The sequence below is a fragment of the Protopterus annectens genome, chromosome 5.part0, assembly GCF_019279795.1.
Source record: "Protopterus annectens isolate FY-2018-M chromosome 5.part0, PAN1.0, whole genome shotgun sequence".
Classification (NCBI taxonomy): domain Eukaryota; kingdom Metazoa; phylum Chordata; order Ceratodontiformes; family Protopteridae; genus Protopterus; species Protopterus annectens.
Genome location: NC_056735.1, coordinates 152,337,461 through 152,361,697, shown reverse-complemented (window position 1 = coordinate 152,361,697; position 24,237 = coordinate 152,337,461). Strand labels below are relative to the sequence as shown.

The 24,237-nt window shown below is 41.5% G+C and overlaps 1 protein-coding gene across 2 annotated transcripts in view; it reads right to left on the bottom strand.

Annotated features, from left to right (window-relative positions):
• MRPL30 (mitochondrial ribosomal protein L30) overlaps nt 1-24,237 on the bottom strand; it is a 308,728-nt gene that overhangs the window by 202,995 nt on the left and 81,496 nt on the right. For both annotated transcript variants that reach the window (XM_044072175.1, XM_044072176.1), the window contains exon 3: nt 2,317-2,400. In XM_044072175.1, coding sequence (XP_043928110.1) covers nt 2,317-2,400 — 84 coding nt within the window. The remainder of the gene's footprint in view (nt 1-2,316; nt 2,401-24,237) is intronic.

The window sequence follows — 24,237 nt, the reverse complement described above, 5'->3', positions numbered from 1 at the left end:
CTGTATATCAGTAGAATTAAAAAAAGACAGTGAATCCCAATGGAGTACAAAATGTTAATCTAAAAATAAACAGCCAATGACACTAGGCAAAATATCTAAGAGTACAAGGTTAAGACAACCTAGAAGATACAAGTTTGACAGGGACACTCTTAAGACCACTACATACAACCTCTTGTACAAAACTGCAGTCGGCAGTACTCAATAAAAGAGATGGATGTATACGAAACAGCAAAACTGACCAACCAAAGGTCCAGACTTTAAAATAAAGCACTAAAGACTGAGGAAGTGAAGTGCTGCTAAAACAAAGAACAAGTAGTGGCAAAAGATTCTGGGTGAACTTGAGTGAAAATTTCCACTACAATTTATGAAGAAATGTTGCAGGAGGCAAAATGTGCCACCCCTAAGTACAAAAAGGGAGCAGTAGTTGAGTTCCACAGGTAATTAAGGCAGTACAGTGACAAAGTAGAATTCCAGGTAATACAACTCACAAAGATAAAAAAGCACTTCCAATTAATCAGATGCCACAAAATCCAACAGCAAAAATTACTTCAGAAAAGTTGCAAAGTTAACACACCTCTGCAATGTCTTAGGGATGCAATATAATGTACACAATGCATCCAATTATAAACATATAAACCCAATACGTTTAAGTGGGTTTATATCAGTTCAAAGATTCACATCAGTGAAACGGACTTTATTGACCCCAAACCACCGAACTTCACTTCCACGAATGTTCACGTCCACAAAAAAATTAAGTAGAGAAAGGAAGGAGTTGGCCAACAGCACAACTTTGCCCTTTTCCCACACTGTACTGCTACCTTGGAGTTAGTATAAATAGTTGGGGGTGGGTTTGACATACTGGGGTGTGTGTTCTTTTGTGGTGTTGGCAAAGTGCTTTCTTTCCCTGGCAAAATCTTTTTTCAACATGAACATTCATGAAAGTGAGTGGTATGGGGTCGATGAAGTCAGGTTCGCTGAAGTGAATCGTCAGTGAACTGATATAAACCTCATTTAAGCATAAACAGGCTGGCATAGGAACAACTAGCATATCCAAAATATAAAAGTTTGAAAAGTTAATCTAGAACTTTGTCTAAGGTGTATAACCAGCCAGCAAAGAGAATTTCAAGTCAGGAAATTAAATTAGTGTGGTATAGTGTTCTTGTCTACAAAACTAAGGGAAAAAAAAAACAACAGATTGAACAGAATATGAAGATAACTATTTGTAAATCGTCCCTCAAAATGTTTCAATTCAATAAATCCACCTTATCAATACTTCCGAAGGATTCAAGGTTTACAGATCAAATGACACTTGATAATGCTTAGGGTTCTATTAAGAGAAAATGTGTTGTCAGAGAACACAGAGAGGATGGTCACTGAGACTGCATTGGGGGCTGGGACATAAACAAAGGCTGCAAGATGAAAACAAGTAAAGGGCAGAAGGATATGATATTCTGTCAGCACAGTGTCAAGGTCCAGGTGGGAATGCGTAGGATGAAGATGAAAAGAAAGTGATGGAAGAATGGTCAGTTGTGGCAGCCGAAACGATGAAGAGTGCAATCACACCTGCATTTTTTAATGAAATAATGGTGGTGAGACATTGCATTGCTGCCAATATGCTGTCAGACGGTAGCTTAAATGAAGTATTCAAGGGTGTTTGGGAACAGGAAGAAGAGGGTAAAGGCCAACAATAAACAGAACGACTGTACACACAATGCTGATTTGCGTCAGCTTTCTGGTGAACTGGGTTTATGTTACTTAGCCAAGTGTAACCTAGACAAAAGTATTCATTTATTATGATTTATCTGATATTCTCGCTTCACTGAAACCTAATCAGTAGGGCACAAACTAAAAGGTTGTCTTTAGTAAATAAAGAGTTTTACAGCTTTTCAATTATAGGTGCACCTTACCAGAGCTGATGGTCAAATCCAATCTGTACATCCCAGTATGTGAAAGGACCCTACACAAGTAAATGAGTTACTGCCTAGTAATCTGTCTTTCTTTAAAATCATTTAATTCAATATTTTTCTGACCTCCACACACTTGCAACTTATTTTTCTTATACTACTTTAAATTGCAGCAGTCATTACTGGTATTGTTACTTTTTTTTTTTTTTAAACCAATGCTTGCTTTTAATCCAATACCCAAATGCAATGCAATGCAAGAAATAAATTGTCATGGGACCACTTTGCATCAGTCTTGCACAGTGGAAAATAAAATACATTCAGTGTACAAAATAATGTATCCTGGTTTGTAGCTATAAAGCTTCTCAGCATTAAACTTTACATTTTTGAAGACACTAATATGCTGCTGTCTTACTTTTGCTGGAATGCGTGCTTTGGTAAACTTAAAACGGAAGAATCCCATCCATGGTGACTGGGTCAAAAGGTCCTGAGCGAGGCTCTGAAAATATAATTGAGAACCTCTGAAATTAGATCATCTTTAGGATTAGTCACTCACAATGTAACATACTTAAAACTAAGCACTGTTCAAATGTTTTAAGTGTATGACACTTGAATAACATAAATGTAACAAAAGGCAAAGTAACCAAAAACATTTTATCTAATTCAAGCCCTGGTAGAAAAGCTGAATGTTTCACAGTTTTATACATTCTGACACTCATCATCTTCTTTCGGCTGTTCCCGTTATTTTGACACTAAAACAGTAAAACAAACACTACAGATTTATGCATATTTTCTCAGAATCACAAACTGTGCTGAGAGTCATCATGCATTGGTTTCTACGGTCACTGGCTCACACATACTTTTCTTGCTTGTAGTGTGCATCATGGCAATAATCAACCACATCCAAAGAAATGTCAAAACAGAACGAACACTCCTGGTCTATTCAGATGTATAGTCTGCCACAATACTGACTGCATGAATTTTACAAACCAAGTGCTTTCGTTTCCATAAAAATCTATCTGGGATTTCCTCAGAGTTAAAATAACATTGCCAATACAGCCACTTATATCTGAACACATCCATGAATGAATTATGCTAATTAGCTCATTGCAACTCGTTTAAAACCATAGGCTAATAATTCCTACATATCCCGTTTCCTCAAAAAGGAATTAATCACATTGTACATGAACACCCATACAGTGCATCTATGACACAAATACTAAAATTAACATTAAAAACAAGTACAATTTCATGAGTCGATATGATGAACATGTTCTAAAATACAACCACTACAAAATTGTTATGAACTACTGTCTCTATTTCATCATGCTGCCAAATGAAACAAAGTCATTTATCCATGGTCTCACACTGACATTTAGTCTTCAATGCCAAGCCAGTTCCTTAAATTCCAGCAATGTTTCAGTAACACCTCCCCTTTCATTGTAGTTGATCTTGTCAGTTATGAAAATACATTAAATGTGTGACAACTAACTGGATGTCTACTCAAAGCATTTATAGATGTCTTCCTAATATTGTGTGTGTATTATTTTACCCCATCTTTTAACCTCCTGGATGTCTTCTCCAACATAAATAGCTGGGTAGGAGGTACAATGCCAGATAAACCAACCCATTCCACAATTAAAAGCGCCAGGGCATGTTACGTTTTTCTAATTGTGAATGACACTTACATAAAGTCCATCATTAACAAATCTACAATATTCGCAACCACCTCACTTGCTCATCTTTTTACCTTTCCTGACACGGAGTTATTTGTCACACATTCAATAAATATATTTTTTTCATAACTGGCAAGCTCAACTACAATGAAAGGGGAGATGATACTAAAACATTGCTGGAAGTTAAGGAACTGGCTTGGTAGTGGAGGCTAAATGCCAGTGTAAAACCAGGGATAAATGACTTTGTTCCACCTGCCAGGATGCTGAAATATACAGCCTATATTTTATAAGAAATTTATAGCGGTTGTATTTTAGAAACTGGTCATTATATTTACACGTGTAATTTTACTTATTTTTAATGTTAATTTTAAAATTCACACTGTATGAGTGTTCATACGCAACATGACCAATTCCTTCTACAGGAAACACAATATATTTCTGCAATGTAGGAAATATTAGCCTGTGGCTTTAAAGTACAGTTGTGTACTCTTTGTATTCACTGCTGCAGTCCTAACAAATGGGTTACCCGGCCCCCTCAGTCGGCCCAAATACCAAAGGTAAGGGGATATGATGTTGGCTGCCGTCAGTTGTATAGGACGTCAGTATCCTTGATACAGGAGGAGGCAGCCGACGTCACTTCCTCAGTCATTCTTGCCATAACTGTCAGGATCCCCCAAGAAAACAAGGTTTAGACAAAAAATAAAGTATCCTTGGTAAAATAAACCAAATAAAGCCTGCACCTTTGGAAAGGAGAGCAGGAGAATACCAAAACAGGGGGAAGGAGGGAAGGAAACCAGGACTGTAACAGTGAATACACTCGAACATCTACATTTACGGTAAGTGTACACAACTATACTATGTTCATCGTGTTTCACTGTTGCAGTAATTACTTATGGGTTGAGTACCAAAGCCCAGAGGAGAGGGAGGAGGTACCAACCCAATCAAGGATTGGAGAGAATGCCCTGCAGGACAGCAATGGCAAACCCCACCCAGGATCTAGAAAACAAGGGCAAATTATAGTGCTTTATAAAAGTGTGTACAGAAGACCATGTGGCAGCCTCTAAAATGTCCTTAGTAGGGACACCCCTTAAAAAGGCTGCAGAAGTGGAGGCTGCTCTAGTACAGTGAGTCCTCACTCCCTGAGGAGGGACCTTGCCATGAAAGGAATAACAGAAAGTAATACAGTGTGCAATCCATTTAAAAATGGTTTGCTTAGAAATAGCTTTGCCCTGAGCTCCAAGTACAAAACTGGCCAATAGCTGAGCTGATTTCTGAAGGTCCTTAGTCCTGTCCAGGCAGAACCTGAGCTCTCTGTGTACATCAAGAGAATACAGGATCATTTCACCTCTATTTTGAGGATTAGGAAAGAAAGTAGGAAGGTGTATGGACTGATTAAGAGTCAGGCTAGAAACCACCTTCGGCATAAAAGAGGGATTGGTCCTCAGGGAGAAACGATCTGCATGGAAGATGAGAAAAGGCACCACAGCCATCAAAGCATGCAGCTCTGAAACTCTCCTTGCTAAAGATATTGCCAAGAGGAATGCAGTCTTCCAAGAGAGACACTTTAAATTTGCAGTGGCAGCTGGCTCAAAAGGAGGAAGAGCGAGTTTCTCCAAAACAAAATTAAGATCTCAGGCTGGAGTAGGTGCTCTTCTGGGAGGTTTTAAGTTCCTAGTACCTCTGAGAAACATTTTCATCAGGGAATGAGAGAAAATGGGCTGTTGAAAAGAACAGTAAGCAGAAATAGCTGAAGCATGGATCTTAATAGAGGAAAAAGAAAATCCACCATGAAGCAATTCAGCCAAGTATTCCAGGATCAGAGGAAGAGTAGGCTGAGAAGAAGATTCCCCTCTAGCTTGCACCCAATGAGAGAATCTTTCCCATTTGCCAGAGTAGGACTTCCTAGTGCTAGGCCTCTTGGCCTCCCTCAGCACGTCAACCACCTGCTGGGAAAAGGAAGAAGAAAAGGATCGAGTCATACAATAAGCCATGCTGCCAAATAGAGAGTCTGAAGATGAGGATGTAGAATGTTTCCCCCTTCGTGGACCAAAAGATCTGGATTCAGAGGAAGATGCCACGGAGGAAACTGGGAGAGACTGCGAAGCAGAGGATACCAATGCTGCCTGGGCCAGTCGGAGCTATGAGAACGGTCCTTGGCCTTTCGTCCCTGATCTTCAACAATACTCTAGGAAGAGGAGGGAAGGCATAAAGTGAAAGTAGCATCCAAGGGAAAGACAGAGCATCCACTTTCCATGCTTTGCTGTGATACTGTCTTGTACAAAAAAAGTGACAGAAGGTGGTTGCCCGGGGAGGAGAAAAGATCTACCTGTGGAGTGCCCCAACGGTGAATGATGCTGCAAAAGACTGTTCTGTTCAGCTGTCAATCGTGAGGATCCAGGGTTTGTCTGCTCAACTGGTCTGCCAAAGCACTGAGTCTCCCTGGAAGAAACTTGAGCTAGAAGATGTAGGCCCAATGATGCTGCTGTGGACCATAGAATCATGCTCTGTCGGCACAGGGGGTAAGAATGAGTCCCTCCCTGCTTGTTGATGTACCACATGACTGTGGTGTTGTCTGTTCTGACCAGCAGAGTTACAGGAGAAAGAAGATGCTTGAAAGCCAGTAAGGCCTGGTGAACTGCAATTAACACCTTCAAGGTTTATATGAAAGTGCATCTGATGGGCGTTCCAATGTCCCTGTGTGAATCTGCCATCCAGATGAGCTCCCCAGACATAGTCCGAGTCCATGGTCAGAACTTGAATTGCAGGAGGTGGGTGGAAAGGCATGCAATTGTTTTGCAAACAGGCTGTTGCCCATCATAGAAACTCTCTCTGCAGACAAGGAGCAGAGGAATAAATCACATCCAGGTCCTGTGTGTGCTGTCACCAAAGGTTCTTGAGGCACCATTGCAATTTCCTCATATGCAGCTTTGCATATGGAATCATGAGAATACAAGAGGCCATGAATCCCAGAGCTTGTAGGAATTTCCTTGCAGGGTGCTGGGACAGGCTTGCCAAGTCCTTGAAGTAAGCCGAAAGAGTTGTCTGCTTCTCCTGGGTGAGATATATCATCTGGGTGGCTGTGTTCAGACTTGCTCCCAGGAATGTTATCTCCTTGGTTGGTACCATATTTGACTTTTGCTCATTGAGAGTGTAACCCAGGGAAGAGAGAAGAATCTTTACAAATTCCAAATTCTTTAACAGCTGTTCCAGAGACTTTGCTTGAATCAGACAGTTGCCCAAGGCTAGTTGGCCAACACAATGTGTCTGAAATTCTCCAAGTGCAACTAACACTAGGTAAGACTGCAATCCAAATTGTAGCTTGCTACAGATCTCCCACCATATCCCAAGATTCTCACTACACCTTTCTAAACATACTGGAAAATATTAAGATAGAACCAAACACCCTAATACTGGGTAATTTTAACTACCCTGCCATTAACTGGGAAAACTACTCATGTCCCAACACCTTTGCGCAACGGTTCTTGGAATTCATAAATTCCAATGCCCTGGATCAACTAATCCATAGTTCCACCAGGGGCTCCAATATCCTAGACCTGGTCATTACCAACATGGGAAATCAATGCTCCATACCTATGGTCACCCCCTCATTAGTCAGGTCTGACCATAAGCTAATCACCCTTAACATCCACATCCCACCCCCACCCCCCAGTAAAGAAACCACCATAAAAAACTTCTCCAAAGCCAACTTCATGCTACTCAAGTCAGAAGTGACAAACTTCATAACACCCATGCAGAAGGGAACTGAAAGTTCAACTGCTGAATCCTACACTAAGGCACTGTACGAGCACATCCACTCATGCATGAATCATGCAATCCCAAATAGAACCAAAATGCTCTCATCCAAAAAAAGGAAGCCAATCTGGTGGTCCCCTGCCATAAACAAACTTTACAACAAAAGGAAGAAACTTTTGCAGAAAAGAGGAAAATCCCAGGATGCAAAAAACTCCCTTACTAGCCTCAGTAAGAAACTGAGATGCCTCATAAAATCCTCCAAAGCTAGTTACGAAAATAAAATTGCCAAAGATTCCAAAGACAACCACAAAGCATTCTATAACTATGTCAAGAATCTAAATGGCAATGCTCAGATCTGCTCTGAGCTAAAACAGAATGGCATTAAATATACTGATCCAAAGGATATTGCCAATATCCTGGCAGATCGATTTAGTGCCAACTTCACCCCCCTCTCACCCCCTAAATGGCCCATCTCAATACCGGAAGATTGCCAAATTCCAGTAATAACGGCCACACAGGTACAAAACGCACTCTCTAAAGCCAAGAATACAGCATCCATGGGACCAGATGACATCCCGGGTTGTGTACTACATGAACTACAATATGAACTGGCACCTCACCTAAGTGCCATGTTTAATCATAGCCTCACCTCAGATTTCGTGCCCACTGAGTGGCAGAGCTACAGTTATCCCAATCCACAAGGGGATCCACCTTGGATCCCGGAAACTACTGTCCCATCAGTCTGACAAGCCTTATCTGCAAGGCCATGGAGCGTATTATCATGCAACTTATAAACAAAGACATTGGCAACCTTCAAACACTGGACCCAGTTTGGGTTTGTGAAGGGCCGATCTTGTCTCCTGAACCTGATTGACTTCTTTGAATCAGTCTCCAGAGCCATGGACAAGGGTAAGGTGGTCCACACAGCCTATCTAGACCTTGCCAAGGCCTTTGACACCATCCCCCACTCTGGAATCATAGATAAACTTACTAAGTTGGGCATTAATCCCTATGTCACCCAATGGGTTGCTAAATGGCTTACTGATAGAACCCAGACTGTAAAAGTAGCCATCTCCAAATCCAGCTCCAGACAAGTGACAAGTGGAGTACCTCAGGGTTCAGTCCTGGGGCCGCTCTTGTTTGGCATCTACTTCTCTGAAGTACAGGTCAACACTAAGGGACTCTGGCTAACAAAGTTTGCAGATGACTGCAAACTGGGAGCCATTATTGAATCCCCAAATGATGTGGATACACTACAAAAGGGCCTTACAGAAACAGATGCTTGGTGCCAGAGCCATGGGCTCAAGCTCAATGCCAAGAAATGTATTGTTATCCCCTTTGGGAAAAAACATGTATCCATGAATTACCATATAGGTGGCAGTACGCTAAACACAGAAAGTGTGATAAGAGACTTAGGGACACAGGTGGACAGTGGTCTCACCTTCGATAACCACATCGCCACAACAGTCAAGAAATCCTTCTATGTGGCACACCTCATCACGAAGGGCTTTTCATCCAGAAAGAAGGAGGTCATTGTCCCACTGTACTCATCCCTCATTAGACCCATTATAGAATGCAACACCCCATTTGGTATGTACCTCTCAAGACATCTGCAACAAATGGAAAGGCCTCAGAAATACCTCACTAAAAGAATCACAGGCCTAAAGCAGATGCCCTACGCTGATCGCCTTAAACTCCAGCTATACTCTGTCGCATATCGTCTACTCAGAGGCGATCTCTGCTTAACATACAAGGCCATGTCAAACCCAGAGCTGTTGGACATGCTACACTTAAAGAAATCCCAATCCCTCAGAGCTACACGCTCCAGGGATATAAACCTTGTCATCACAATAAACAAAACATGCTGGAGGGATAGGTTCTTGACCCAGAGACTCCCCAGACTCTGGAATAGATTGCCCATACATGTCAAGCAGAGTGCCTCTTTGGACCTCTTCAAGAGGAACCTTGACAATTGGATGGGAGAAAGGAAATTCACCCCAGGGATCACGTCAGTTGCCCTGCTAGACAGGGGTCCAGGAAAGTAAATAATGTGGGAAGAAATAGCCAGGGAATTGTTATGGCTAGGCTTGTATAGGCCCTAGGGCTGATAGCCTAGTACCAACCTATGAACCTATAAGGATAAATCTGAATTTTCTTCTGCCTGCAAAAGGCAATGACACCTTTTTCTTCATCTTCTGCTGCTGAACAGTCAATTGAATTTATTCAATGAAGAGTCTTGATGTCTGCATAATGAATTCATCTCCTCAGCATGATACCTGTTAGCCCAGCTTGCCTCTTCCTGTATTGAAAGCCAGGCTCATTGTTATTCATCAGGCTTCACGTTATATGCTTGTTGTAGATACTAAGATACATGAAGTGTCTATCTGCGCAGAACTGATCTGTATTTAACTTTGAAAGAAACTTCTAAATCTTTGTCTTTATGCAGTGTTGCTGACATGGGCTGTTTGTACATTTGCATGTGGTACATATGAGTTGATGTTTTGTATAATATTGTTATGATTGTTTATTTGTTTAATTTCTAATGATTAAAAATGATGATGTCAAGTTTGTAATAATTGAGTTAAGTCCTTTTTTGTGAATAATTATGTGTGTTTTTATGTTTAAAGTCAAAAATATGATGTTTTAAAGTTTATTTAACCAACAAGAAGTTTATTTAATGAACAAAATAGACAGCATATTCAACCATTCACATGCACCACCATTCTACCCTTAAAGTATGTGAAGCTGATGTATATAAATATATGTGAAGCTGATTTATATAAAAATTTTTTTATTTTTAAAATAACAAACACACAAAAAAACAATAATAAAACACAAATATATGATAATAATATAAAACAACAAAATAAATAAGTAACAAACAGGTGAAATTATGAAATTTATTGATTTTAATTTTTTAATAATATTAAATTATAAATTTGAAAAACCTAATTGAAAATTATTTAACAACAACTTAATAACATCATTTAACAGTATTAAATGTAGTATTAAATGCAATATATAACAATATATAGACCAAGATCTTAGTAACTATTAATAATAGAATATCCGGTCACATTTATTAGCACTACCCAAGATACCTTATTAAAAAATCCAGATATCCCAATTGAGAATTTTAAAAGGTTCAGGAAGAAAATGAAATTAAACTAATATACTTATAGTTTAAGAATATAAAACAAAAACCATATAGAACAAGAATAATAGAAATTTAATTTTTGGATAACAATTTTGGAATTGATATAAATGTGGATAAGAAAAATTATTAAATATAATTGGAAAAGATAATGTAAATTTGTGTTGTAGAAAATAAATATTAATATGAATGTTGTTTGTTGTGCTGAAGGACAGAATCCCATGGGTCTGGTTGCTGGTGCCATCCTCATGTCAGCACAAAGTCGGACTCTGGTCCGTCATGTCTCCACAGCTGGCAGGGTCCTGGGCCCCTGCACCTCTTGTTTTTTTTCAGAAGTGCAGGCAAACATAGAACATTTCACAACAAAGACTGAGAATGACAAAACTGGGATGAGCGCAAGAAAAAACCATCAGACAAGACTATTCTTCAGCAGAGACGATCAGAGAGGGCCAGAGCCATGGCAGGAGCCATGCCCCAAAAGCTAAAGCAAAAAAATGTAAAAACGCCAAAATGGTAAAAATTAGTTACCTAAAAAAATAAGGCATACAATTGGCAACAGAGTACCACAACAGGCTTATCAGGACCTGGGGGACAAGTTGATTTTCTTTTGGGGAACACAAGCACATTGCCAAAAGAGGTTAGGAAACATTTTAGGAGGACCTATGATGTGATTCACATGGATATCAAGGGATTCACATCAAGGATTCAGGAGGTCATTGTTCATAACCTATTCCACCAACTTAATTGCATGAATGCCCATGCCCAATCATCCATATATCTTACCTGAAAGACAGCAACCAAAAAATTCCAAAAACCAAAAAAAAATAAAGGCTCAGCCAAAAATATTATATATGCTGCGACTGAAGAAAACTCTGATATAATCAGTGCTCTATTCCTGCTCATAGAGTGACCACCCTGACACACACACAAGGCCATGTCACGAATTAATGGACATGCTCCACCACAAAAAAAAAAATCCCCACCAGAGCCACAAGAGAGCAAGAGACTTAAACCTCAACACGGATATATATATACGTGGTTGGAGGACAGATTCATCCACCAGAGACTCTCTATGCTGTAAACAGAATCCCGTCCATGTGAGACATGGAGCCAGGCACTTTGTAAAAAACTCTGGGAGCAGCAGATAAGCCAAAGGGCAGTGCAGAGAATTGATAATGTTGCTTGCCCACTCTGAAGCAAAGGAACTGCCTGCAGCTTTCCCTGATAGGGATGTGCAGATAAGCTTCTTTGAGATCCAAAGTTACCAGCCAGAAGTCCTTGTCCAACATTGGTAACAACTGATGAAGAGTGAGCAGTTTGAACTTTGCAATCACCAAGAAAGAGTTCAGAATGGATAAATCTAGGATAGGCCGCCAGGTGCCTTCTTTTTTTTGGAACTAAGAAAAGTCTGGAATAAAAGCCTTGGCCTACCTGCAGAGCCTCCTCCACTTTACTGCCACTGGTTCTATTGCCCCCAGATGCAACAGACACAAAATTTGCTTTTCTACTTCTGTCCTTTGATTTGGAGGACTGTCCGGGAATCCTTTGTGCACCAGAAAGGTGTGGAAAGAAAACTTGTGTCCTAGGGATACAGTTCTGAGTACCCATTTGTCGTCCGTGATGGTGGCCCAGACCTTTGCAAAAATGGCTAACCTTCCCCCTAAAGGAAACTCCGGGCAAGCAGGAACAGGCAGAAGTTGGACAAAGTCATTGAGAATGCTTGGACTGAGATGCAGACTTAGAACTTTCCTGACTTAGAAGTGGAAGCATGCCATTGTTTAATCCTTTGAGGGGTAGCCCCATGTCCCCTAGCAGATTTATAACATCTGGTCCTAGAATGGTTCTGTCTGCTGGTACCAGGAAACATCCAACTCTTAGAATGGTAGTTCCTGCTAAAGCAAGTAGGTTGAACTTGCAGAAAAAGTCTTTAACTGTTTGCATGGACTTGGCCTTATCCTCCATCTTCTTGAGCACCTCCCCCACCTTACTGCCAAAAAGAATGTCCTTGTGTAGAGGTACATCTAAAAGCTTGGCCTTGACAGGCTCTGGAAGGGGCTGTTCCCTGAGCCAAGCAGGCCTCCTGATAACAGATCCAGTAGCTGCAGCCCTGCAGGAAGCTTCAAGAATGTCAAAACCACAGTATAATGAATGCTTGTTGACAAGACTGGCAGAATTCAGTAAATCCTGCATATCTTTATTCTCTGCCAAAAGAGGCACACTTGAAATATTTGACTTAATAGCCTCCAAGGTATGCTGCTGATACTTGAGCATATGAAAAAGGCAACTGACAGACCTAATAGCAAGGGTGGCAGAGGTATAAACCCTTCTTTCCCCACCTGTCTAGAGTCCTAGATTCTCTATCAGAAAGAACAGGATTTCTGGTAACAGTGGCCTTAATCCCTTTAGGCCCTTGAGAAATAACCTCTGGGTCAGCCAGAGGATTACGATAAAGAAACAAATGAGAATCATAGACCTGTCAGGTTTCTTGGGAGGAGGAGGAACAGAATCTGGAGTCAAGGAATTTTCCAGAAAAACATTATCCACCACCTCCAACACAGGGGGAATAGCCAGAGACTAAAAATTCTCTAATCTGTTTCTTAGATAGAGGGTAATCTTGACTTTCCCATCTAAAATGCTCCCTAAGAGTATTCAAAGTATCACCAAAAGAAAAATCTTCTGGAGGAGAAGCAAAAGGAATGGATTCCTCTGCATCAGAATCCTCAAAAGGAGAAAAAAACGTGAGAAGCTTCCTCTTCATCAGCATAAATGCTAGCAGTCTCAGAACCTGAATAAGATAAAGCTTCTGGAGAGAAACCCCTGCCTCTTTTGGAAGGAGGAGGCTGTGAGCCCCTAATAAGAGTAAAAAGATCATTAGCCATTTTAACCATCTGAGGTTGAGGGGAACGAGAAGAAGCTGGAGCCTGTTTCTTCACAGGCTTGCAACTAGAGGATTTACCTAAAAGTCAGAAGGATTCAGGAGGCTTGGCCACCGAAGAAGTACAGGAGGTCGTCAGTATGTGTCTGCTGTCAGAACGAAGAACGGAGGCCTCGGAAACCAGTGCCTGCTTAGCAACAGGCTGAAGGCCAGAAGACAAAATGGAAGCCGGAGGCATGGAGGACTCTGAAATGGTCTCACCAGAGGCCTGCAGAGGTAAATCCGTGGACTGCAGGGGCTGCAAAAGCACCTCACTGGCTACCACAGGACTGACAACCAACTTAACGTTGTCGGTAGATTTGACCCTCTGAAACCTGTCTCTGTCCTTACGCTTCTTAGGAATATATGAAGCCTGAAGACCAGCGGACGCCATACCGGCGAACTTAGGCCAAACTCCAAAGTGCTTAGCTAAAAGCTTAACCAGACAACGAATAGTACGTGGATTAAAGGAAGCACAGAGATCACAGTTAGGAACATCATGGTCAAGGGCTAAACAAATAATGCAAGTAAGAATGAAACTCTATGGGGAATCTGCTTTCCACAGGCAAGACAATTATTAATTTTTTCTGACATTCGTTAAGGCAAGAAAAAGAGGATCCCCAATGAGGTACTTAGCTGTAGATGATTTCAACTTTTGTAGTCTGAAATCAAAAAGGTAAATGGCCGACCGGCACTTATGCAAAAAAAGCTTCTGCTTCGGGCTCCGCGGCAAAGAAGACTGAGGAAGTGACATTGGCTGCCTCCTTTTGTATCAGGGATACTGACGTCCTATACAACTGACAGCAGCCGACATCATATCCCCTTACCTTTGGTATTCGGGCCGATCGAGGGCTACCGGGGGCCAGATAACCCATTTGTTAGAACTGCAACAGTGAAACACGATGAACATCTGCATTACAATGAACTAATTAGCGTAATTTATTCATAGGTGTTTTTAGATACCAGTGGTTGTACTGGCAGTGTTACTTTAACTTTGAGGAAATCCCTGATGGTTTTAATGGGGATGAAAGTGCTTATTTTGTAAAATTCATACAATAAATATTGTGGAAGGTTATGCATCTGAGTGGACCGGAAGTGTTCATTATTTTATCATGGCAATAATTTAACAGGAAGAAACCAAGTTGTCAACATTACAACCCCCCCCCCCATAAAAGCTTCACTTGAACATTCCAAGAAATACTTTTTACTAATATTTTTCAGGATGTTGTATCAGGTTTCTCCTCCTTGCCTGCCTCTTTAGCACTGCCAAATCAGATTCCACTGCACTCCTAACAAGAACAGCACTACCAAAACTTCATGCTGTCAGGCCATAAAGAACTCCACAAAGAAATGACTTTCCAGCCTGCACACTGATTGGAGGAAATCTGCATTTGTACCATGACATAACATTCTGCTGCAGATATACACCAAAGCCACAGATGAAAGGCAGTCATGCCTTGAATCAGAGCCAATTTTTGGCTGTACCCAATCATATATGAATTACAAAGCTGTGGCCAAAATGAACAAGTACATAGGCACTCTATCTGCAAAATGAACTGTCTGCAGTGAGGAGAAATAACAGCGGCAAACACCTTGGACAGTTTCTTCCAACCATACCATCCATCAAGTAAAAAGGAAGGAGCATGTTTAGAAGAAATTGTTTTTTCTTAGTTATACAGGCCATGCAACAGCTCAGAGGCCACTCCTCACTGGCTGACACAGCTTATTAGACAGGGTCAATGCACTGCAAGGCCTTATGGAAAAATCCCTAGTACACATAACACCATATGTGAAATTGACATGTTCACCCTGTCTGTGGTGGCCTCTGCTGGGAGAAATACCGACCGGCCTCCTGTTAAATACCCCACTCAGGTTGTAGTGCTAAATGCAGATGTCTAGAGGAATTAAAGAGTAGAAATCAAGCAGTTTAGTCAGTTTGAGGCAAAAAAAAAATGGTTCTATAAAATGCTGAACTGCTGAAGTGCCTACTTGAACATGGTGGTGGAGGCAAAGTGACTATTGCTATCAGGGAGTTTCACTTTTGATTAACTACTTATGATCATAATCCTCATCTTATTTACAACATAAACTAGCACCCTCTCTCTGTATGTATAAACATAGACATTTTATATACTGTGTCTTTATGTAGTGTGTGTGTGTGTGTGTGTGTGTGTGTGTGTGTGTGTGTGTGTGTGTGTGTGTGTGTGTGTGTGTGTGTGTGTGTGTGTGTAGATGATCGTCTTCACTGTGTTCCATGGTATATCCAATGCTGTGGAAATATTTTTTTTACACTTTTCCTGACTGACACCTTTCAACAATGAGAGCCCTTTGATGGTTTGTAAGCTCTCCGCGAACCATGGATTTTGCTGTAGCAGGTAATTGAGTAAGCGTAAGGAAAATCCTACTAGGACAGCTGAACTTTATTTGGGGTTAATCAGAGTCTCTAATTGATGGCAGGTGTGTACCCAAGAAGACTGACTGCTGTAATTAAAGCAAAAGGTGCTTCAACAAAATATTAGTTTAAGGGTGTGCGCGCACTTATGCAACTAGCTTATTGTACGTTTTTTATTTTTTATATTTTTTCCCCTAACAGGTTTGTTTTTCAATTTAATTATACAGGTTATAGGTCACATTAAAGGTGGGAAAAGTTTTGAAATGATTTATTCTGGTCTCATTTTTTATATCACAAAAACCTGCCATTTTAAGAAGGGGGTGTACACTTTTTATATCCACTGTAATAAAGCATTCTTAACCAAACTAGTGTGTACAGACTTTATTATGAAAAGCACAAGAAGATTTAGCCCATAAAGGAGAGGCTGGCACCTGGAGAGCACAGTTCTGGGTAATTAACAGATAAAGACATTCATTCAGTCTCATTCCACTTGTTTCCAGTATCAACCTCTTAGTGCCAAGAAAACTGGACAAAGCCAAAAATAATGGAGACAAAGGCCCAAAAATAGGGACAGATTTTACATATTGCTCTTATAAACTTAGAACGTTTCCAGAATGACAGGATTTGTGTTAGCATACATTTTCTGAAGGATACGAAGTCTGAAACACAAAGACATGTCATTATTTAGTTACTTCAATCCTCATTTATTTGCCAGAAAACCACAAATTTTATGAGGAACAGAACAGAACAAAAATATAACGCAAAAATATGAACATTCTGTGAAAATATGGACAGTCGAGAGGTATGATGACTGATTCACAAGCACAGGCTCTGTAGATATCTTTACATTCACTGCTGCAGTACACATTACAAATGGCGATTCCTTGCCATGAAGCCCAAAGTCTACCATTGCTTTAAGGTATGCTGAGCATCACCCACACACTCCTGGCATAGCGTAGGGCATAAAGGTAACGTTCAGGTGTACCATCCTCAGAACTTCTTTGCTGCCAGTCCGAATGCTGCTTTTAACCGTTGATCTGTTACCTCCGTCCATTTGTCTGTTTGTTGGCATTCTGGCGATTTTTCCTGTTTGATGAAGTCCTCAAAAGTACCATTTTTTCCCTTTTCTTTTCCTGATTGCTTTGTACTGTTTGGAGGGTTAATGTCATCCAGGAAGGGTAAATGCCAGTGTGGGAGACTATCAAAGACCACCACGATAAATGTCTTTTTTGCCTAGGAACTGCTCACGACCAGACATCTTGTTCAATTTGTCAAGTATTTGTCCCTAAAACTCTTCATAGTAGGCTTTCTTCCCTTTCACTGTATCTTTAGAACCAGCGTCTTAAGCTTCTTGCTAAAGGTACTATGGATGGAACTTCCTGCCCTAATGGTCAGCGGTCAGGGAAGAAGAAGGTACAAAAGGTAAGAGCGGAATCTTCTGCTGTCCAGCCTCTGCCACGAGTTTCTCCCAAGGTTATTACAAACGCGGAGACTTGCCTGGTTGTACTGTCAGATTCCTCTGCTGCGTCTGGGTTGGAGGCTGGTGAGGATCTGGTAGGCAGCATGTCCAACGAGGCTTTGCAGGCGTCCATTTTGAGTGCCCTGGGGGAACCACGGTTGATTGTTTCTGACAGGTCTGGGGGGTTTTGCAGTTTCTTTTTAGGAAAGAAGTTTCTAGTACAGTTGTGGAATGCCATCCTGAGTCACGGCCTTCTCAGGTTTCGAGGACAGACTTCCCATTAAAAAAAGAAACTGAAAACTAATAATGTTTCTTCTGCTCCTAGGGATCCACAAAGTGAGTGGCAGGCCTTTACCCAGGGGTTATTTAATGCTTTATTGTTATTAAGGCCTCCTCAAGGGGTTTCAGTTTCTGCTCTTCCTTGGTCCTCTTCTTCCCCTAGAAGGCCTACAGAATTTCATTCTTCTCAGCAAGAATTGGATTCTGATGAAGACTCTCCCTTGCTTATTCTACCCAGATTCCTTCTCCTTTAGACAATGGGTCTGAAGAAGACGACTCTCACACTCTAGAAAATCCTTCTAAGGAAATTTCCTTTGGGGACACAATCTCTAGAATGATGGAATTTGTTTAAGTGGGATTGTGCCCTTTAAGAGGTACTATGAGTTACTGCAGATGGAATCTCCTAAACCTGTGGCCATTCCTCCTGTCTTGGCTGCTCTACTGGATGTTTTTTCCAATCCCTCTAAAGGGCCGGATTATCTGCCCCCCCCCCTGCTCCCAAGAAGTCTGACAGGTTTATAGGGTGCCTAAGGATTGTTCCTTTTTGTTTAAATGTCCTGCTGTTGACCACTCTATGGTGTCTGTAGCCTCTGATTAGCAATCTCACTTGCTTCCTCCATCCAAGTTACTGCCTTCTAACAAGGACAGAAGAACCATAGACAGGCTGAGTAAGAAGGTTTATACTTCAGCTACCCTAGCTTTTAGGGCTATTAATTATCAGACACATACCTCTAGGTATGTGTTGGCTTGTCTTTCTCAGACTTGTCCGCTTTTTTTCTGATCTTCCAGACTCGGAGTAAATCTTCTGCTCTTTCCTTGCTAGGGATTTTCTGTCAAGTAGTTTGTCATTCTATCAAATGTAATTAAGATGCAGCAGATGCTTCTTCTAGGGCTGCTGCTTTTAGTTCAGTTCTGAGGAGCTATTCTTGGCTTAGGCTTTAACATTTACCCGATGATATTAAGGCTGAGTTAATGAATGCTCCTTTGGATAATAAACTTGTTTGGGGAAGTGTCTGCTGGTTTACTGAAGTCTCTTCAGGATAAGGGGAAGGCCTTACAGGAACTTAAACATAGCTTTGTTTCCCCTGCGCCTAAATTTCAGTGAAACTATCCTTCTAAGCCAGCCTTTGTTTGCAGGCAATCTCGCCCTACTTCTTAAGATAAAAAGGGTGGGTAAACGGACTCCTCCTGCCAAGCCACTACTGCAGGGATTCTAAAGCGTTCCTTTCCTGGCAAACCAGGTGCTGTCGGAATTCCACCTGTTCCCAGCCCCATTCCTCTTTCTCTTTTCTCTTCCTGTTTGGCTTTGAATCACCCAGGATTCTTGGGTTCTGTCAATCATTTGACGGGGTACTTAATGGTCTGGATTTCCTGTCCTCCTTTTATGGGCATTCCTCAGCCTCCTCAGAAACAACTTCCTTTTTTCCCCAGAGGTTCTTCAAGATCTCTTGTCTTAGGGTACTATTCAAGATGTACCAGTGTCCCAAAGATGGAAAGGGTATTTTTCAAGAATGTTTCTAGTGCCCAGAAAAGAAGATACTTGGAGACCTATTCTAGACCTCTCTCATTTAAACACCTTTCTGAAGGTGCCTTCCTTTTGGATGTTGTCCTTTCAGTCCCTTTTTTCCTCTCTTGCTCCCACAGGCCTTTCTGGCACCTCTGGACCTCAAGGATGCTTATACTCTGATCCATCCTCTTTTCAGGAGATTTTTGCATTTCTGCATTGCTTCCTGACATTTTTAGTTCTGTGCTTTGCTCTTTGACCTTTCTACTGTCCCAAGGGTATCCACCAAATGCCTTGCTCCTGTGACTGCTTTTTGCAGGCTTCAAGGGATCCAAATCTTTCCTTACTTGGATGCCTACTGATTCAGGCATCCTCTCCAGAGGTCCTTTTACAAAATCTTCATTTTTACCATTTCTCTTCTTCAGAGCCTGGGGTTCACGATAAACTTCAAAACGTCTTCCCTGACTCCTTCTCAGGATCATGTCTTTCTGGGTTGCAGGATTCAGACAGTGCCAATGCTGGCATTCCTGCCTACTCCAAAGGCCATAACTCTCACTTCTTATTTTCAATGTCTTCTTGCCCTGGCCTCCATTACAGCCAGGGAGTTTGAGAGCTCTGGGGTTCATGACTTCCACCATTCCAATGCTCCCTCTGGCCAAACTCCACATGAGGAAGTTCCAGTGGTTTCTGAAGTCGGTGTGGCTTCAGCATGCACACCCTCTAGACTTTACAGTTCCTCTTCTCCAGTGTCTCAAGAAAGAACTTCTGTGGTGGATTCAGCTGTTGTCTCCGAATCCAGGACTCCCTTTCAACCTTCGCTCCTCTCTCAGGATCTGTTCGCAGACGCTTCAGATGTGGGATGGGAAACCATGTTTTGGCACCCTGAGGGTTCAGGGAGTGTGGTCGCCTCGTCAGCAGAAGGAGAACATCAACATCAGAGATAAGAGCTCTTATGCTGGCTCTTCAGGCCTTTCCTCCTCCTCTCTTCTATCCGTGGCCTCTCAGGGTATTCACAGACAATACCACAGTTATGTGGTATATCAACAAACAGGGGTGAACAAGATCTTACCTTCTTTGCCGTCTGGCACTTCTGGTATGGGATCTGACCATGAAGTATCAGGTGACTTCAGGCAGTTTATATTCCTTCAGATCAGAACATTGTGGCAGACACTCTGAGCAGGTCCTTTACTCAATCCCATGACTGGATGATTCACAGGGATGTGTTTCTGGACATTGTTCACCAGTGGGGTAACTCCTCAAGTAGATCTCTTTGCCTCCCCTCTGAACAGACAAACTTCCTCTATTCTGTGCCACAGTCCCAGGTCCTCTGGTATGGAAGGTGGATGCCCTCTCATTTTCATGGAAGGGGATGTTTCTCTATGCATCCCCTCCCCTTCCTCTCATTCCAAGAGTCCTGTTCAATCATTCCTACAGAGTCCTGTTCAAGATTCAACAGGATGTTCCCAAAATCTTGTTAGCGATTCCCTTTTGGTCGCGACAATATTGGTTCCCTCTACTTCTGCATCTAGCCAAGGGCAATCATCACAAGTTACCTCACAGGGTGGACCTCCTCACACAAGACGAGGGGTCTCTCATCCATCCCCACATGTCCACACTTCAACGGACTCTGTGGGTGATAGGGTTTTGATCCCTCATAGACACCTTTTTTTCTGAGGATGTGCAGCAGGGTCCTGCAGGAGGCCAGGAAACTTACTACTAGGAAAGCCTAGTTGTCTAAATGGAAGAGGTTTTCTATTTGGTGTCTTTCTCGTGACCTGGACCTACTTTCTGTGGATGTTCCATTGGTTCTCTCTTATTTGTGCGAGTTGCTCAATGCTGGTTTGGCCTATTCTTCTATTAAGGCCCACTTATCAGCTATTTCTGCTTGTCTGCTTTTAACTCCCCCATTAGCTTCTAGATTTGAGGCTAAGCAATTTCTTAAAGGCATCCTTAATATTAGATTTCCCAGGAAGCCTGTTCACCTCCCTGGGATCTTAATTTCATTTTGGGAAAATTGACTCGGGCTCCTTTTGAGCCTGCTGTTTCAGCTTCCTTGCAACATTGTTCTTGGAAGGCAGTTCTTTTGTTAGCTGTTACTTCCGCCAGATGGTGTCAGAGTTGCAAGCCCTTATGGCTTGTCTACCTTTTTTGATATTTCATGAGGACAGGGTATCCTTACATACTAATCCTTCTTTCATGCTGAAGGTGGGTAATGAGTTGTCAATTAGTCTATCAATTTGCCTGCTTTTATCCCTTCTCCACAATCTGACAATGAGAGGGTGCTGCACACCTCAGATTTTACTTGGATAAAATTAAAGCTGTCAGAAAATCAGACCAGTTGTTTGTTTTATTTCATTCTAGGTTTGGCTGTTTCCAAGCAAACTATTTTTACTTGGATTTCAAAGGCTATTTCCTTTTGCTATACTTTTCATGGTGAAAGCCTTCCTTCTTCCGTAAAAGTTCATTCTACTAGAGCTGTGGCTTCTTCTGGTACTTTTCTCAAGGGCTTAGACACCAATTCTATTCTTGAACCTGCTACCTGTAGTTCTGTGCATACCTTTGCCAAACATTACCAGCTGGATGTATCTCCAGAGTTAGGGCTGGTTTTGCCGATGTCATTCTTCGTGGTTTCTTAGAGGACTCTGCTACTGTTGCTTCCTCCCACGTTTCTACTTGAGCTTTGGATTCTCCCATTTGTAATGAATACTGCAGCGGTGAATGTAAGGACATAGTACAGTTGTGTAAAATCTTACCATAACTGTAGAGGTCCTTGCCTTCACCGCTGCAGTATTCACTCCCTCACTTCTTCCCTTTTGCCTTTTTTCCTTTCTGGATGTGCAGGTTCTCTGTTTTTCCTTGGACTGCTGTTCCTACTGGGGCAATCAGCTCTGAGGATGGTACGCTTGAATGTCTCCTTTATGCCCTACGCTACACAAGGAGTGTGTAGGTGACATTCAGCGTACCTTAAAGCAATAGTAGACTTCGGTAAACTGGCCAAACTGTGGACTTCACAGCAGGGAATCCTCATTTGTAAAGAATACTGCAGAGGTGAAGGCAAGGACATCTACAGTTATGGTAAGATTTTCCACAACTGTACTTTCCTACCACTGAGGTAATTTTGAAACTATGGGCCTGACTACAAAAGACTTGCTCTCAGTGTAAATGAATTACTCTGGTATAAACAAGCTTTATATATACATGCCTCACATTGAGTAAGTCACGTACAATGACAGCAAACCTTTTGGAATCTACTCCCACATGACAACACCTGATTGAAAACTTATGCATTTTTATAATTTAGGCCACAAGCTAGTCAGTGAAGTTGACCACCAACTAACAGACTATTGTTCATGTTAAAAATTTGTTCTGTGACATACAATTAGCAGTCAGTCACAGACTGAAATTCTATCCAGAATCCATGCTGAACATCACTCAGCAGGTCATACGCGTATATATGCTCTCGCACTTGTGAGCGGACTAGAATAACTTTTCAAAGATCTTAGTAACAGGGCACAGATCTGCTGTAGGCCTAAAGTCTGGTGGAGAGATGTCGTGGGTACATTAGGCAATGGAATGCTATAAGCATGTTTTAAATGTGCTATACTACACCAGTAGAGACAGAAAGTGTGAATACTATAGTGGTTTAGAAATTGGGGAGCTGCCATTTTCAAAAAAGCTGCATGTAGGCAACTTAGTGTAGAACCTGCATTCTTATCTAGTTTACACAGCTTTCTGATACCTTCTAGACACATTTGTATATTTTTTTATTCTTATATTCTACACCCCCTCACACATTTGAGTAATGCATGGAAGTTGAGATGAGCAATGGGTTGACAGCTCTGGGTGATCCCTCACTACTGCAAAGAAAGTATTGAAGGAAGCAATCCTGCCCAGCAATTGCAAGCATAGGAGGCAGTTTACTTGGTCTCCTCCTGATAAAAGCTGACCACTGAATGTGTGTGCAACCACCCCATTCTTCCCAGGAAGAGGAGAGTGGGCCACACCCCTCCACTCCTCTCCCTCTCTCCGACCACTTCCTTGATACAGCAACTAAAACTGAACCTTTGTCCCCTAGATCACAGTCAGGATTCATCCCTCTCTGTAGTATTGAGCCAGGTTCCACTCTAGCCTTAATCTGACCATACATACAAATGCCAAAGTTTCTGCCCTGGCTTCAGAAATGTTCAAGGCTAGACACTTTGGTATTCAGCTCTACATAGCCCACTGCATGAAACAACAATAACGACAAGCACATAACAGCACCTTCAATGTAGAAATGGTCAGTCTGTACCTATAAAACATTTACAATGAAAAAAAAAGACTACGGTTTCTGAAAGATATAGCCCTGATATCATAAAACACACTACAGAGTCAATGTTAACATGTCAGAGGAATGTTTTGCTTTTGAGTTCAAAACAAATGCCACCACTAAGCAGTACAACCGCTCTCACTACATACATGTCTAAATTTAATGTGCCTTCATAACTCCTTCTTATAGAAAATGGCACTGTATTGAAGACATTACTTCAAATGTAAAGTCAACTGAAAGCACACATCTGCAAGATATACTACATTACCCTGCTGGAACAGAAGTTATATACCCATCTCTAATGTAAACAAAGTAGAAGGCCAACTTGGCAGCATTCTTCAGTGAAATGCGTAAGAGAGCCTGTATTTAATACTTTCTGTATAGAAGGCAGCATCTCAATTGTCTTTTGAAAGTTCGTAGTAAGATTTTCAGGGAACTGGACCTAAAGTACATAGCTAACCTGAGTGCGTCACTCTTTCCTTACAGTTTATCTACAACTCATTGCTAAGTCTGGCATAGCTGTATACAAATGTTCAGCAGATGGAGTTTTGATGGTGTCATCTTTCAAATCCCAGAGAGGTTACTATTCTGGAAAAATGTATGATTTTTACTTTTGTGATGTAACAACATCTTACTGCAGACATGCTCTGGACAGAAAGCCTTATAACCAGATGTTACAGAAGTTGAGTATAATGTAGTTTGGCAACGTATGTTGAGCAAAAGAGAAACAGGTCTACTGGGATCCCTACCAGTGCAAAGTTTTAATTCTTTAACACTTTGACATCTTCCATAAATTTGCTGGTCAGCATGTCTGGATAGTCAGTTATATAGCCAATTTAGGAGGAAGGGTAATGGAATAGCTCACTTTGTTAATGTCCGAGAATTATATATGCATG